General features: G+C 40.5%; 1 protein-coding gene across 8 annotated transcripts in view; it reads left to right on the plus strand.

Annotated features, from left to right (window-relative positions):
- The first annotated feature begins 492 nt into the window (after positions 1 to 492).
- The window catches only part of arhgef1 (Rho guanine nucleotide exchange factor (GEF) 1), a 38394-nt gene continuing 22924 nt past the window's right edge, over positions 493 to 15962 (plus strand). For 4 of the 8 annotated variants that reach the window (XR_014124091.1, XM_027001100.3, XM_027001102.3 and 1 more), the window contains exons 1-6: positions 493 to 649; positions 748 to 828; positions 8511 to 8575; positions 13296 to 13373; positions 13492 to 13605; positions 15560 to 15658. Coding sequence is in view for 7 of the 8 variants with exons in the window: in XM_027001100.3 (XP_026856901.2) it covers positions 8549 to 8575; positions 13296 to 13373; positions 13492 to 13605; positions 15560 to 15658 (318 nt within the window). In the remaining variant the exon portion in view is untranslated. Of the gene's footprint in view, positions 650 to 747; positions 829 to 4544; positions 4674 to 6562; positions 6696 to 8510; positions 8576 to 13295; positions 13374 to 13464; positions 13606 to 15559; positions 15659 to 15962 lie in introns of those variants that run through there. The other 4 variants (XM_027001104.3, XM_081715638.1, XM_027001101.3 and 1 more) reach the window with 4 other exon arrangements.

Raw genomic sequence — 15962 nt, forward strand, 5'->3', positions numbered from 1 at the left:
ATATATATATATATATATATATATATATATATAAAGTTGTAGTAAAGTACACAGTTTCAGAATGTTTCAGAGAGAGGGCCTTCATCAGCTGTGCAAGCTGATGCACTTTGCTTGAAACAGTCTGTTTACTACAGTTTTGAATCTCTCTCTCTCTCTCTATCTCTCTCTCTCTCTCTCTCTCTCTCTATCTCTCTCGACTGTGTGTGTGTCATGAAAATAGTCTGATCCATTAAAGCGTATTTTCTACATGACGGTGGTTACACACATCCCACACCGTTTGCTGGAAATAGTCTATTATTCTTCTTTCTCCAGCACAGTTAAATTCGTATAATAATAACACACCCCCATCCTAGAAACTTACGTTACAAACTAACACGACTTCCACACTGCCGTGGTCTCTTGGACGCGCGGGTAGCCAGCGAGGGGCCTGTGTGTCGTCTGACCTTAGTCTCTGAATGGAGGGGAAGGCATTTTTTGTAACACTGCGGAACTAAGTTAGCCAGATCAAAGCGCTCTCGGTTTCAGAATAGTCAGTCTCTCCTGGTGCGAATCGAACAGGAAGAGTACCGAAGGTTTATGTTTGCAAAACATATTCGGGGAAAAAAATCAGAAAGGGGGAATTATGAACATTTTAAAGTAGAGACTACATGTAAGTTGGGTGGAATAAACTACTGCATGTTTGAAATGATAGTATCCGAGTGCCTTTTCCTAAGTAGACACATGTTAACGTTCTTGACTTCCGCGTAGTGTTTTTCCGTAGATCTACCACAACTTTCGAGAAGTACATCTAAATTGGCGTCTGTTTGTCACTTCGTTTCACAACTTAAGGTAAGTTTATCAACATACAGTTTAATATGCACTATAAGATGAAGTACCGTTTTTAAGAATGCTAAGTTTTATCATTTTGTTTTGCGAGACTAATGTGCTGTCATAAGGCTTTGGTTGTTTAGCTGGAGCAGTTAGCAAGCGATTGCCGAGAGGAATGTAGCTACAATGTACTTTTAAAAAGATGCGTATTTCTGTGTTTCTGCTCCCATCTTTTATCGGCAATGGGCATAATACTATTGCTAACTCAGTCGTGTTTTTGTAACCAAGATATGATACGAAATTATCAGATGAGAGAGATCAGTGCCGTTTATTTGTAAATAACACGAGATAACAAGAACATAACATCGTTGCGACAAACAAAACATTACTACCATATTACAAGGTTTTTATGAGACCGATTTATATCAGAAATAAGCACTACTTAATTGAAATAAAAATGGATACCTGTGTTCGCTTAAAAAGCATAAACAACGTTGTAACTTGGGTTTACTTTGCTTTTCGCTGGTTACGGCATGCAGAGACAGTCGGGTTCTCTCCAGCAGTGGTAATCTTCAGGTACTAAACGGCAGCAGCTTTAGAAATTTGCTGATTGATTGAAATGTAATTGTCTGGAGTCAATGTGCAATTGTTTAGATTGCTATGAAATGAGTGGTCAGGGATTTGGGTTTGGAGGAGGTGCTCCTTAAGTTGACATTTGGGTGGACTCCATCTGAAGTGTGTGAATGGGAGACCGTGACATTTCCTTTTCCTGTTCTGCTTCTCCTTTTCTACCCTCTTCTTCCCTCCTTCCAAGTTTTTATCTCTTCCTGAGTCAGTCACTTAAACCCAAACATGCACGCAGACATGCGTGCGCGCGCGCACACACACACACACACACACACACATACATACATACATACAGAGGCATGTACAGTCTTGTCTGGCCGAAAGCTACCAACTCCTTCTTTTGTTGTAATATTTTCTTTTCGTTCTTAAATGCTACACATGCGTTACGATCTCTTCTCGCTGGCTCACAGTTTTGCATGCATTTGTTCTAAGATCTCTCTCCTTTTGGTCTCATTTTTGCACACGTCCGTTTGGTTGCAGGCTGGATGCTGCGTAATTGCACCCAGCCCCAGGCTGCAACATGGGACGTATGTGCAGTGTGAGACAGGGTTCACAGCTTGGACAGGTGTTTCTGGAGCAGTGGGCATAGTTCAAATCCTCATCAAATGACTCCTCCAGTAGTTATTCAGATGGAGTTTGGTTCGTTCTACACTGCCTGTTTTTCCATGGTGGAAACTCTGGTCATGTTATTGGCCACCCTCCATTGTACTCAGCTGTGGGGGGCCTGGCGCAGAATCCAGCACTTCTCCTGTGCTTTTCCCACTATTCTATTCAAAATCAAGCATTTATTTTAAGTCACAAGGCTTTGAAGTCCTTTTTCTTTCTTTCATTCAGAGGCAAGCACAACCGCACATGACTGTCCGTGATATCCAAGGCCTCAGAAGGAACATGTTTGGCGAGCATGTCTTGCTGAGTTCCACTGAGTTTCCAGTGCAGTTGTGCAAGTGCATGTGAATGTGGATGACTGCTCCTGGGCCCATGTAGGAGTGGCTCACTGTGATGTCACTCGCCAAGCTGTGTGTGTTGCACACCATGCACCGCATTGACCACCACTGAGCCACCAAGGGACCTGGGCATGAGACTCAGCTCAGTGAGTCCTGCTGTTCACGGACTCCATACTTAAAGCAGATGGAGTACCTTCCAAGAGACAGTGTTGTTTCCTTATTCAGCACAGGAGAACTAGGTGACTGCAATATTAGAATGTCAGACCTGCTCCAACTGTGTGCTAGCCTATAACCTTTGGAGTGGGTTCACGTTTGTGCATGACACTGGGGAAGCCTGTGTTCCTTTTTGGCAAATATACATAAGACCCCAGTCTAGCTGCACATAGATCCTGTGCCACAGTTCAGGCTTCGCTTACACAGCAGTACAACAATCCTAACACACATAGGGTCTCTCTGTATCGTCCAGCAGTTACTTTAGGTGTTGTTTATATAAGTTTGCGTGTGGGTTTGTGAGACTATCTCATAATTTTTAAAGACTAAATTGCCTATATATATAGAATATAAGACCTTAATCTTTTTTTAATCCAATTCAGAAATGTTGCCACAGTAAGGGCTTGTTGCTTTAGTGATGCTGGATTTGAAAAGCTATGGAGGTCAGTGCAGACTCAAGTGTTTTCCATCACGGTTTTGATCTGTTTGATTTAATCTCAAAGTGCAGTGTGACTTGGTGACTGATAAAAGACGGAGGCTTAGTTTTAAAGGCTCTGCTGCTGTCTTTAACAGCTAGAGCTGTGCGTGATCCTGTGCATGGGCCTGTGCATGGGCCTGTGTGCGGGCCTGTGTGTTTGTGTGTGTGCAGTCACCTGTGCAGCGAGGGTGTGGTCAGAGCTTTACAAAACAGAGTGCACAAACAAGCCACTGAAAGTATCCTGGCTATCTCACTGTTTTGACACTAGGTTGAAGTGGGGCAGATGGCTCAGCCTGCTGTATTGCCCTTGGGCAACAAGCACAGCTTGTCCCCAACTGGTGGGGGGTGTGGCTAATTGTGTGGCAGCTGTGGATTGGACAGAATGCTTGTGCTTCCTGTTGCTCCTGGCCTCTCCAGAGTTCTGCCACTGGACAGAAATGGGACATGATGTAATGCTTGCAAAACATCCTGCCTTCAACTCTTTCTGCTGTCCGCAAAATATGTTCTGCTGCTCAACACAGAACTGCATGTCTGTCACTCTTTTTTTAAACACTTTCTCTTTCTACACACAGTTTTTCCTACACACATGGGTCAGACATCAACAAGACCATTCACTAGAAGTCACCACCAAGAACACGCATGTACACACACACGCGCACACGCACATACAGTGTAATGTGAGGTGTGGCTGTGTGGCGAACACACAGACCAGGTCTGTGTGCAGTCAAAGACCTCTGTGTTTCAGGCTGTGTAATTACTGCCTGGCTTCCAGGCTCCTGTTTTTGCTGGAGAGGCTGTGGGAGATCCTGCTCTCTGTGTGGCTGGGGCTCTGTCCGGCTGCTCCTGACGGACTCTGCTTGCTCTTGTATGGAGCCAAAGGGAACAGGAAAAGTATTGGGCATTCCAATAGACTGGCAAAACCTTTGGGACCCTGCTTAGTGGGCTGAAGGTTTGGGTGTGGATGGTGATAACCCCTCCTTTTCTCAGTGAACCTGAAAGATCCTTTCTTGAGTTTCTAGGGAATGTTCTAGGGTTTATAATAATTTGCTTCAATTTCTAAGCTTTTAAAAAGAGGGTGGTGTGTTGAGTATCAGAGGGAAGCTGGCAAAAATTACTAGTTTTCCAGGCTGCATTAACTGATGCAGGCATATTTACAAATTTTGGAGTGAGCTCAGCCCGTCTCTCAAGAGAGCCGTCCCATTCCAGGATTGTTTTTGTCGCGACCATCCAAAATGCTGCTGTTACTGATTACTGTTACTGTTACTGCTGTCACGTGCTCGTTCATGGATTAATACAATGGTGGATGGGTATATATACTATTACATGATGATTATGCCACCATATGAAATGCGTGCATACAGCCCTTGAAGATAAAGGACATACAGTTCCACTGCAGAACTGGACGCTGACCGAACAGGAGGCCCCTCCTGGCCTGTCTTCTGCAGGGGCTGGAGACGAGATCCCAGCCAGACTCTCGGAGCCAGACAAGGTGCAATGTAGCTAATGGCAGGATGTAACAGTGCCAGCTGAGAGAGAGGGCAGTCATGCGGAGGAGGCACTGCAGAAGAAATGAAAAGCCGCTTCTGTTTGCAGTCCAGTTATATAAAGTATGTATTACATAATGTACGTCCGTGTTATTACTATTACATATGTAAATACTGTTACTATTGTCTAAGTAAATGGTCCTGACAATATATACGCAGATATTGTTGCTACATATATTAGCATATGTTAGAATTATTTACATAAATGGTATTATAGTGTTACAATTACTGATTTTTTTCCTGATGGTCACTGATGTAATTAAGAGTTCAATAACTCTCTATGTTTATTGTATTTTAGATTTTATTTTTAAATTATTAAAATGTTAAATAAGTACAAATGAATTTGAAATGCAGACAAAAACTAAACTGTAAACATAATGACAATATATATTAAATTGGAAATTAGTTTGGACAGTCATCAGTTGATTATACATTGAGAAAGCTCAGATAGGAATAGTAAAAGAAAAAATCACTTTAATTTGACTTTTTTTCATTAATTCTGTTACAATTTCTGTAACAGAAGGAATCAGGTGTAGTCAGTGGAATGAGTGCTGAATGTTACAGTAGCCTGCATGTGCAAATGGTAAATGTTACAGTAGCCTGCGTGTGCAAATGGTAAATGTTACAGTAGCCTGCGTGGGCTAGTGGTAAATGTTACAGTAGCCTGCGTGGGCTAGTGGTAAATGTTACAGTAGCCTGCGTAGGCTAGTGCTGAATGTAAATGTCATACATTATACTGCCTCCATCAAAATATAAATGTCAAAGTATGATCTATGGTTTGCCTCATTGCAAGGAAATGTGTTGTGAGATTGGGAGCGAAAGCACCGGGTGTTAACAGTTTTGCAAAAACAGATGTGTACTATGTATACTCCTGAGTAGAATCCTTTGTGAAATTTAGCACTGGTTGCATTAGTACAAAGGCTTTGCTTGCACTTGGATCTTAATGTGCATATGTTGGTACCATAGTGCCGTTAATCTGCTCGGATAATTAATGTTGGCTATATTGTGCAATCTTATACTTTCGCTAATTGCAAATGACGTAGTTTGGTAAGTCTACTTATATATTGCCATATTTATGTTGCGCAAATGTACTTGATGTATTTGGACAGATTAATGACATTTGAGGCCAGGATGTGGTGTATAAGTGTGCAGGAGTAGAAATTCATGGCATACGCTGCAGAGATCATTGGACTTGTCTGGAGCCTTCAGGAACTGGATAACTAGTGCACTGAAGAGACAAAATAGAAACCATATTGTACTTAATGCATAGTTGGATGATTGTGAGCAACTTGTGTGCCTTTGGAGTCTGGCAATCAGAATCTAGGCAGTGCCTGCATGGGGCAGTGGAGAGTGACCTTAGACACACCACCATACACAGCGCTTTCTGAGCCATATTGCCTCCTTAAACCCTGCTATAAATGAAATAATTTTGTTAGATATACTTTAATATGAGCAAATCCCAATATAAACTTTTGCAAATAGAAAAAAATCCATTTTTTACAGCAAATATTAGATATAAAATAATGTTAAAATTGCTGAAATCCTGAGTGCAACTTACGAGTGCACCTGGGCCAAGAGTCTCTTTCTTTAATTCTCAAGTACACTTTACTATCAGTACTGTTTTCAGTCATTGTGTCTTTTCCTTTTACAGACTCCCTTTTTGGCTTTGTCATACGTGCACAAACACACAGGCACGCACACACACACACACACACACACCCACTACCTAACAATTGTGTCTTATCCGCATTAGTGTGGCCAGCTGTAAGAGACGGCCTGATCTCTATCTTCTGCAGTATTAAAATACCTTACAATCCACGGTGACCGAACCAAAGAACCATCGTGCTGTCCTATTAAAGGGGAAGACTTGACTCCATTGACTCCATTACCCATAAGCCTCTTGGCTCTTCTGAGCAATCCTCACTGTTGTGCTCCCCTCTGGCCGCCTGCTCAGCCCGTACTGCAGCTGTGTGCCACGCCACAGCCTGCTGTGTCTCACCGGCTTCTGCCGCAGCTTTGGCACAAACTGAACTTTTGTATATCATGCTCATTACCTCATGGAAGGAGAGCTGGGGCAAAGAGAAAGTGAGTTGAGTCTCTGTATTGTCACCTATTAACGCTGAGATGAAGTTGCTCATTTTTTCAGCTTGAGTAAGCTCCATTCTCTTCGAATCCTTCATGTTTGTTTAACTCTTATTTCTTGTTTGTGATTATAGTTTTTTTTAAGAACATGGTTTCTCCCTCTCTCTTGATCTAGGTTTAACTTATTGGTATTCTCAAGACTTTCTCATTGTTCCTTTTTATCGTGTCACAGTAGTTCTCCCATATTGAGTTAATTTGAAGTTTCTGTTCACATTGGCTCCCTTTTGTGGTGTTTGTGGTATAGCTTCCTCTCGGTGACAAAGATTAGCATAACTGGAGGTAGATGGAACACTTGCTGCATCACCCCCACCCCAAACCCTTAAATTACAACATCTGAGTTCACTCTGGGTGCTATTGACCATGTATGTCATCAAACCTATCACAACCTTCAGGGCATTTCATCTGGTTAGATCTGTCATGTGTGCTTGTGTCTTTTGTCTTTTGCCAGTGTGGACAAAGCTTTTGCCGACAGATCGACAGGAAATGACAGATCGGAAATTACACCCATTTCCCCTCTCTTTTGCGCTCTCTCACTTTCATTCTCTGACTCTGTCTTGCTCCCATTCTCTCACTTGCTGTCACTCTCTCTCTCTCTCTCTCTCTCTCTCTTCCCTCTCTTCCATGCTCCCGCCCCCACTCAGGCATCTGTAGAGGCAGTCCTGAGTGTACAGTGTGGACTTGGGGTCCCTAGAGACAGGGCTAGGGGACTGATTAAAGTGTGTGATAAACACACTGCCATTAGTGATCACTGGCCTGTGCAATCACTGTTTCTCACTGTAAAGCACTGTAAAGACTGCGTCAGGCAGCTGCAGAGAAGGTTTCGAGGAGTACAGTACGCGCAGAAGTTTACCAGCTGCTGTCGCTCTCGCAGTTCTATTGTACTCTCCTAGTGCGCAGCAGAGAGCTAGTTCAACAGTTGTCCTTTTCCAGCTGTGATCCCTTGACATATCAAATGAACATTTAATTTCTCAAGGCAGAAACAGAAACACTGATTTAAGCTGGTGATGTGTAAGGCTACAATAGTAGCGTAACTGTGATCCCTCTAATGGGATTTTTCCCTTGATGCAAAGTGCAACTGAGCAGTTATATTCGCTTCTCGTTATGATGCTCTAGCCCGGTAATATGATATTATCTAGAAATGACTAGGTTATGGCAGTGAAAGGGAAAGAACCCAAGAACTTGACCAGTTGTTTTTGACCCATTTCAAAAACCAACTAAACGTATATTGCAATATGTTATAATCATGCTAGGTGCAAAATTACATAAGTAATGTTTTTGCTATTTGTTTATATTTTTATTTGTTTATGTAGCTGTTATTGGATGTTGATATTTTGATATGAACTAAATGGTCCTACTAGAAGTTCTACCTGTCTAACATTGAATTTTTCCAGTACGTGATGTTCTGTTGTATCAGTAAACAGGTCACAGCTGAAGCCAAAGAGCATGTTAAAAACAGCTTTGCAGCAAGTGAAGTCCTTTTCTGCTGAGACCCATGGCTCTGATGACTTAGCAATACTAAGCTTTGTGTTCATTATCTTACTCTGGCCTATCGTTACTGTTCGATCTGTTGTTGATTGTTCATCTCTGTCCTAGAGCCCAACGTTTTCTCCCTAGATGTGTGCTGGCATACCTGTGAGAGAGAGACTGCTCCACGGCTCTAGATAGCTCCACCAGTATTGATAGCACCACTGGTTTAGCTGGTTTTTGTTAAAGTGGGAATGTTTTAACCCCTTTTATGTCCATTTGATGCCTTTACAGGAACTTGATTGACGCACATTGGCTTCACCCAAAACAGCATGGATTGCGAAGACGCCCATGATGGGGTGAGGATACTGGAGGGGTTTTTATTATTATTAGTGCAAAGTTGATGTCTTGTAGCTGCAGTCAATAATGTTTTCTTGCTTATTGTTGATATTAGATTTAGATAAAGTCACAATACTTCCATTTGCAGAACACACGTTTGTGCAATAGTAGTGCATAACAAAGACCATCTATGTATTTACAATTAATTTTAAACCTCTGGAGAAACTTGGCCACCATAATGATTTTTTAAAATAGAAGCTTATTCCAAATCTGTGGTTAGTCGTATCGGCTTACGGACATGTTAAATGATTAGATTTCACTTTGTCTTGAGTCTGGTTTATCTCTCTAGTATCAGGATTAGAAATGGAATTAGACATTTGATCAAAGTGCTATGTGTCAGTACAGGAGCTGTATGAAGATTGTGTGTAATATTAAGATCAGCAACCGATGTGTGCTTCAGGATATGTATAAAAAAAAAAACAGGAAATGATTATCATATATGAAGAAAGAAAGGAACCGTGATAAGAGAAAACCTTCTAGTTTTAAGCATAACTGAAGGCAGAACGGTGGCACCTCCTGAGACACATTAGCACTCTCCCTGTTCACCAACACCATGGTACATTAGCATTCTCTCTGTTCACCAACACCATGGCACATTAGCATTCTCTCTGTTCACCAACACCATGGCACATTAGCATTCTCTCTGTTCACCAACACCATGGCACATTAGCTCTCTTCCTGTTCACCAACACCATGGTACATTAGCACTCTTCCTGTTCACCAACACCATGGCACATGAGCACTTTCCCTGTTCACCAACACCATGGCACATGAGCACTTTCCCTGTTCACCAACACCATGGCACATGAGCACTTTCCCTGTTCACCAACACCATGGCACATGAGCACTTTCCCTGTTCACCAACACCATGGCACATTAGCACTGTCTCTGTTCACCAACACCATGGCACATTAGCACTCTCTCTGTTCACCAACCCCGATGCACATTAGTACTCACTCTATTCACCAACCCCAAGGCACATCAGTACTCTCTTTGTTCAACAACTCCAAGGCACATAAGTACTCTCCCTGTTAACTAAGTTCGAGGAACATTAGTACTCTGTCTGTTCACCTACCCAGAGGCACAATAGTACTCTCTCTGTTCACCAACCATGAGGTACATTTAGTATTCTCCCTGTTCAGTAATTGTTGATACTTTATCTCCAGTTCTTACCATGTGTGCAGGGCATTCCATTGGCATTTTTATGATTTCTGCCAATGGCTTCATAACAGATAACAGTTATATCCCTGTCTTTGAAATGCACACACCTGCCGAAGCGTGACGTCTGTCCATGTTTAAGCACATGTTGACACACAATAAATTCAGGAATGTGCCTTGACAGCCGGAAGAGCGGGGGCCGCACCTCTCACACAGCTGGCTCTTGACTTAGTCTCTGTGCTGTGAGCCATAATGTTCCACAACCTAATCTCCTTGCCCCTTGGTGGACTGTCCCTCAGAGATCCATGAATCACTCATCTTACCAGACAGTCCTCCCAGGAATGGTACAGCCATAAACACAGTGAGAGAGGCACCTGTGATGGCACACTACTCTTTACCACTAGGTAATGGCTGAACAGCATCTTTTAACTGCTTTGCAGAAACATTCTGTGATGTTGTCTGCCAGAGAAATTAGAATTTGGGAGAAAAATCATGTTAATCCTATAGTATTATAGTATTATGTTTACTCAGGCTCAGTACAGGCTAATTTGTGACAATATGACATTTTAGGTTTCTTTATTTTTTTCCTAGATCAGTCATTTTAAAGGCTCAGGATTAGGGTTATAGTTAGGGATTAGGATGAGGGTTAGGATTAAGGGCATAAGATTGGCCCACAGAAAGGGGAGAGGCCCCAGTGATGGACACTGTCTTCCCTAGAGTTTATTTACCTACTGGAGTGACGGAACAGCATAACAGCTGTAAACATTAAAACACTTTTTATCAGTGAAATTAAGCAAATGAACATGAATATACTGTTCTGAATAATGTATTCTAAATAACAATACTATGTGATAAGTGTTTTATTAGTTTTATTAAATAGTTTAAATAAATAAACAAACCACAAAACCTTGTGTAAAACAAAAGTTTTCAGTATTTCCAATTTACTCCACCAAAAAAACATTTCCATCATAAATAGTATGTTATTTATTACCTAGTTAAATTAACACATTCTCTGGCAAAAAAAGTTGCAAGCATATCAGTAGTATAAATAGTTGCATGTAATTAAAGCACGTTTAGCGTTTCTCTTATTCAGTCTGATTACTTGTATTGTAACTCTTGTATAACATGCAGTATATGTCTGTTGATAATAAGCCTCATAGTTTTGTTGTTAGACTTATCAATTAAAAAGCCAGTGGATTTACAGTTTGTAGTCAAATTTTGAAATAGTTAGAATGGCTTTCTTGGTAAGGACAACAAACTTGATTTTCCAATCTTTTTGTTCATAAAATGTCAATAGAACAGCTGTAACTGTCTTCTACCTGTGTCATGGATTGAGCCAACTTGACATTTTTTGAAATGTATAAGATTCAGCATCTGGGCTTGTTTTCTGAATTTAAGAATTATTTAGGATGATCCTAGTGGAAAGTATTCAACCTCAAAGTGTTCAACTTCATCTTGAAGTCCTGAATCTGCTGCACAAAGTCCCTGTTCTTTACCCCAAACAAGTAATTGCATAGTTTGGCCTGTTAGCTTGCAGAATCTGGTAGACTTTTTATGATAAAACTTCAGCTTGAAAAACAAAACTAACAATGTGTTTTGAAATGTTTTTATGCTGAAGTTTTATAATGAAATTAATTCATAAAATACTTCACAGTATTCCAGTGACATTTCTGGAGGTGTTCTAGAAATTATGCTCCAGATCCATGTCAGTTTCTCATGTGTTAAGGATTTTGGGTAAAGACAGTCAGGCTTAGTTTAAATAGACTACAATGCCAATCAAATGCACCACCCTTTTAAGTCAAGAACTGTAAAATTGGAACCAGACATGACCATAAAATGCCTTTCCTTTAGCTGATTTGCTTAAAACACCTGTCTGTTAAAAATTACCAAGTGTCTCAAGAACTGTTTGATGAATGTGTTTCAAATTATACTTGTCAGTGGATTTCATAGATAGGATATTGGAGTTCTTGGAGAATTTACGGTGTTGGAATCAATGTTGAATTGCTTTGACAGGAAAAGAAAAACAATTTGTTATTTCAGTTATATTTACAAAATATGAAATCCATTTAAATCTTGGTTGCTTTTTCAGGAGCTTCGAGGGGAGCTATCAAGTTTATCGAGTATAATTTATCTAGTTCATCTAGTGTAGGTTTATCAGTTTATCTAGATTTAGGTTTACGTATCTAGTTTGTCCTTCAAGTTGTCAGGAATGCCAGGCTGTTTACACTCTGAAACTTGTCAAATCCAGAAATCCAATATTTCTTGTTCTTGAATCTTTCTTTTGGAATGTTAAGGATTTTCCCTGGACACTATTTGGAACTTTGTGACACAACAGGGATTTGATGAATCAGCTGATGATTAGAGACCAGCATTAAGCTTTTGTGTACTGAACTCACAGCAGTCTTGTTTAATAGAGGAAGGCTGTCTTGTCTTGTGGCTGTCTTTAATCCACATTTACAGTTAAAATTTACAGTCTAAATCTTTCTTGGAAATCTAGAACTTGGTGCACAAGTTATGAATTAAAATTAGAAAGCCTTTATGTGACTTAGCCAGTTCATAGCAGGATTATTCATTCTTGTCCTTATTCATATGTAAAGGTTCGGATCAATAGCCAATTTAAACCAATTTTTTGTTTTACTTAGTTTTGTAAACAGATGCAAATAGGCAAAAAATCTTAATTACAGAATTGTAATTGTAATCAGGATGATAATGTGTTTGCTCAGGGTGGATATTGAGAGGGAGTCAGGCCTCTGACCTATAACCCTGAGCCAGAGTAGGTTCACAGATGAAGACGACTGGGTAAAGTTTGGAAACGAGTATGTGACATGAGGGCGCTCCATTCTCTTCTTAACAACAGCCTACAAGACCACTAAACAATGTGACCATGAGCAACGGTCTGGTCACAAATCTTAGTTTAGTTTAAACCTCATTAGACATAACCTCAATGTCTGTTTAAAGCTCTCTGAATTATCCATGTGCAACACAAATAAGGCCTGGCTTAGAATCACAAATGTATGTGAAAATGATGTGGAAAAATGTATATGAAGCATTCAGCCTTTGTTCTTCAGGACAGTTTGGAAAACACGTTTCTAGGCACTTTAAGCTGTATTAAGCCAAAATTTCACTTTCTTACTCTCACTCTTCCACTCTCTCTCTCTCTCTCTCTCTCTCTCTCTCTCTCTAACGTTCTCTCGTTCATTCTCTCTCTGTCTTGCTCTTGCACTTGCTCTCTCTTGCATTTTCTCTCTCAGTCTCAATTTATTTAATCCTTATTGGCTTGATGAAGAAAAATGTTGCCAAAGCACAATAAAATAAAAAAAATAATAAAATACAGAAATAAGCATATGGAAATAAGTAATATTAACATAAAAACACACTAATAAATAATAATGTAAAAACCACATTACTATAATAGATAATTAAGTTATTGTTTTAAGCAGACAAACATGGTGGAGTTTAGTGAGCTTCTCTCTCACTCCCTCTCTCTTTCTCTGTCTCACTTCCTCTCTCTCTCACACACAGTGGGGGCCGGCAGGAGCTCATATGGTTAAGAACATAATAGGAGCAGAGGATGAGGACTTTGAAAATGACCTGGACCCGGTGAGCCACTGTCCTGCTTAATGCACTGAGACTGTTTATATACACTTCTTGTTGGTCAGCAAAAAGACGACCTATCATTGTTGACTCCTAGTGCTCCGCCACTCTTTGACTGTTTCAGACGATTGATGATCAGTGTATTCACTTTACCAGCATGGAGCTGTTGAAGGCCAGACCCACCCATCTGCTGGTGTTCCTACATCACGTCATACTGCAGTTTGACTGTGCTCCTGTGGTAAGTGTGTGTGTGTGTGTGTGTGTGTGTGTGTGTGTGCAGGAGTATGCATGCATGAATATGCCTGTGTGTTCTGTGATGCTTTTGATAAACATACAGTTTTAGTTCCCTTTTTGAGTCTCAAGCCCAATCTCTTATAAATATCACAATAATGTCACCTTTCTGTCTGACTTAAAAGCTGCTGATACGAAACCTTTTTGAAAGAGATCTCAATGTAGTTGTACAAAGTATAGTAGCAGAATACTGTATTATGGGATAATCTTTGTATTGACATTGATTTCTTTTTTGAAGGGGCTTGTCCAGTGAAATTGGCAATAGTGGAAGGTTAATTTTTTCTATTATCTGATTTTAAGCATTATATCTGGTTAAGAGGACCACTGAAAAGCACATCTGTATTAAACAGAGACACAGTAAAGCCTTTAGCTAGTTAATTTAGCTAATTAGTTTATTTGGCTTGTTATCTGCGATTCTGTCAATATGTTCTTTACAATAAGGTGTGTAAGTTTATCATTTCTTATCTAGAAGGTAAGTTTGGCATGTTTATTAACATGTTTGAAGTAGGATTTTATGTATTGTATTGATTCAGCACCATCCTAAGGACTGCCACCATGAATGAATAATTAAAAATATACTGGTCAGTGGCAGCCTTTAATAATGGCATTTGGGTTTTCAAGAGTATATTATATCATAAGACATGCGAGAATATTTGCAGTAGGGTGGTTTACCTGTAAACAAAGGCCCTACCAGCAGGTGGCAGTAGCATAATGTCTTCAACTTGCGGTTCAACTTGCAACTTGCAATCAACTATCTATTTGAAGTTTTAATTGAACAGGATTGTCATCCATGGGCAAAGCATGGTTTATTGAGTTATTATAGAGCATGCGTTATTACGGAGTTTGTGTTATTATAGAGCATGAGTTGTTATACGGTATAGGTTATTGTAGAAGATAAGTTATGAAGCATGAGCCTCTCTGTCTTTATTTTGTATGCAGCCAGTGTGACCCTTCACAGGTATTATTCCCTGAATCCAACACACCCTCAACTCCCTGAACTGTAATCCGTGAACTGTACTCCCTGAACAGAACACACCCTTGACATCTCTGTACTCCCTGAGCAGAACACACCCTTGACATCTGTGTACTTCCCGAACACACTGTAACCTTTTGTGGACTTGCACTTTATTAAATTTGTATTTTTCATATGAAATGTGCTTTAACCTCCAGCTATGTAATTACCTCAACCTAGTTGGTTAATCAGGTTAACCAGGGTAAACTGTTGGAAAGCCACTGAACAGTGAACAGAAGACTCAGAGAAGTGGTTTACTGAATAGAGGATGGGGGGGGGGGACTAAATTAACTTTTGAACTTTAAAACCTTGCAGGCCCCCTTCAGTGATTATGAAAAAAGTAGCGGAGAGATCAGTTGATTGATGCAATCTCAGAACCTGATTCCATAGAGTAGCTCGCATTTTCTAATGAATTGGCTTATGCCCTCTTATGGTTGATAAGCTGAACTGCACATGTCTGCATTTTCCCTTTTTTATGGCGGGTAGGGTGGATTTACGTAATTGTTGGCGACACCAAAAGCTTGGAACTACAGGCATCCTTCACCCTAACTGCAGCCCTTTCACCTTAGTTGTGATCAGGTTTCATTGGTCTACTGTCAGACCCCTGAAACCTTGGTACTATGGTAGGGTGAGCAGGGTGGTAGGTGGAACAAGGTTGTGGGAGTGGTTTTGGGACATCTTCAGTACCTGTGTTCCACTGGAGCATGGAGCTTCTAAGCTTTAGGAATCTTTTGGCTCTAGCCATTCTTGTGAAAGGTGAACTGTTCAGCTACTGTGGAAAAGGGACATCAATCTTTCTGCAAAACACTTGTTTGAAAAATGATACAAGTATTATTTTGTAATTTATCTGTCTGTCCATTCATTGGACTGTCTCTCTCGGAATTCACAGTTGTGCTACCTGCATGCTGAAATCATCAGGAACCTCACTGCCAAAGAGACCAAGAAGCAGTTTTTGGAGTTCTACAACAACTTCTTGGACAAAGGAGCAGTGAGTGGTGCATGCAGATGACTGACCTGCCTGTTTACTGTTTAAATTACTTGTCATGTCTGGTCATTTTAGACAGTTTGTCACTTTAGTTTGTCTGTCACACTGTTTGTCTTTTCCTAAATTTTCCAGTCTTCTGTTCTCTCGTTTCTGTTTCAGTATGTGACCTGGCTCCTGCTGTCGATTTCTTTCTTGTTCTGCTTCTTTTTTTGTTCATTACCAGGCCGCCGTCTGAGCCTGTCCTTCCTGCTTGGGTCATGGGAATGACCTTGCTGACACACACCCCCTTTCACTTTGTTTTTTGCTC

This window comes from Electrophorus electricus, chromosome 1 (assembly GCF_041902795.1).
Source record: "Electrophorus electricus isolate QZ-2024a chromosome 1, ASM4190279v1, whole genome shotgun sequence".
Classification (NCBI taxonomy): domain Eukaryota; kingdom Metazoa; phylum Chordata; class Actinopteri; order Gymnotiformes; family Gymnotidae; genus Electrophorus; species Electrophorus electricus.